Genomic DNA, 1,296 nt, shown 5'->3' with positions numbered 1-1,296 from the left:
ACTGCAATGAGCTCTATGGTGCTACCTCAGCAGGAGCAGCAGCAGCCGCACCACCACCACTACTGGATGGGCGGCTTGGAGACGAACGCTAAGAAGAGTGTATATGGCGAGGGAGAAGGCTGAGCATATGTCGCCTTGGGCTTCAATAGGAAGACCAAAGGGTAGGCGATCGACCTGTAACATAAGTCCAGCAGTGATCAGTATAACAGCAAACACCACCAAAGATTGTATGAGCTCTACAGCCGGGTCCTGTAGAGGTAGGAGATACTCAGATGGAAGCCTGAGATCCAGTATAGCTCTCAGAGGGCCATTGAGAGCCTTTAGGCTGTTATTGACAACCTCCACCTGACGCCTCACGTCAGCTTCTGAGAACAACCAAAAGATAACTGTTTCTGCTACGATAAGCAGCCATGCCTACTGCTGTTAATGATGGTAGAGCACGCTGAGATACGCTTAGCTAGGTTGGTTATGGCATCCTTCGACACATCCCATGCAGAGGCCAACCTTAGCATACCATACTGAGGGAAGGGCAATGGAGGCAACCTCCACATGCTATCCACCACACTCACATAGTAATTCTGATCCTCTCCATCATCAACCTCAACCTTCTTCGTAGATTTAGATGATGTGGACTTCACGAACCGTACCACTTTATCCTTAACATGCTTGTATGCCGCTGGGCTCAGCAACCGAAGTATCTGCAGAGATCTTGTAAGCGTTAACGATCGTAAGTCCAACGATGATATGGTCACTAGAGAGGCCCTTGCCTGCCTGTATCCACTACCTCAACAGCTTCAATGAAGCATCCTCGAGATGGTTCCAATAGTTTCGTCATGTTATAGTCTGTAAGGAAGTTCTGATAGAAGTCATCTCGTTGCCGTATAATGCCCTCCGCTGCTTCCTCTCCCTCACCCTCCTCCTCGGCACTCCTAAATGTACATATTCCATCAGCCTGCTGAACCATCCTACTGCGTTCTAGAACGCTTCTTAGGCTTAGCCCTCTTGGCAGGTCGGCTTCCCGTCTTGGCCGTCACCTCGAAGTGTAGTATCTTATGAACATCTTCAGCGTTGAGAAGTTCCACAACTCCTCTGAAAAGTATCTGCCAATTTTTATCCACCCCTCGAGCGTGTTGATGTTGTCGCTACCCTAGCATGATTTAATTTGGCCCTGACCGCATTGTCCTCAGCAGCTGCCTCCACAAGGGACTCATGACGCTCACCCTCCTTTGTTACGATATCCATAGCATCTACATTGATATTAATTGTAGCATGTGATTGATACCACAAGAGGAGGAG

At 48.8% G+C, this 1,296-nt stretch overlaps 1 protein-coding gene across 1 annotated transcript; it reads right to left on the bottom strand.

The window, feature by feature from the left end:
* Positions 1–63: 63 nt before the first annotated feature.
* Positions 64–1,100, bottom strand: Pmar_PMAR005681 (hypothetical protein; the record flags this gene model as incomplete). Its single annotated transcript, XM_002781447.1, has 5 exons — positions 64–365; positions 419–518; positions 570–698; positions 785–929; positions 970–1,100. Coding segments are annotated over 5 exons (807 nt in total), but the record flags the coding sequence as incomplete, so codon positions are not given.
* Positions 1,101–1,296: the final 196 nt, after the last annotated feature.

Source organism: Perkinsus marinus (genome assembly GCF_000006405.1).
Source record: "Perkinsus marinus ATCC 50983 genomic scaffold scf_1104296942420, whole genome shotgun sequence".
In the NCBI taxonomy this organism is placed as follows: Eukaryota; Perkinsozoa; order Perkinsida; family Perkinsidae; genus Perkinsus; species Perkinsus marinus.
The sequence above is the reverse complement of the archived record's forward strand: the minus strand, read 5'-3'. Positions and strand labels throughout refer to the sequence as shown.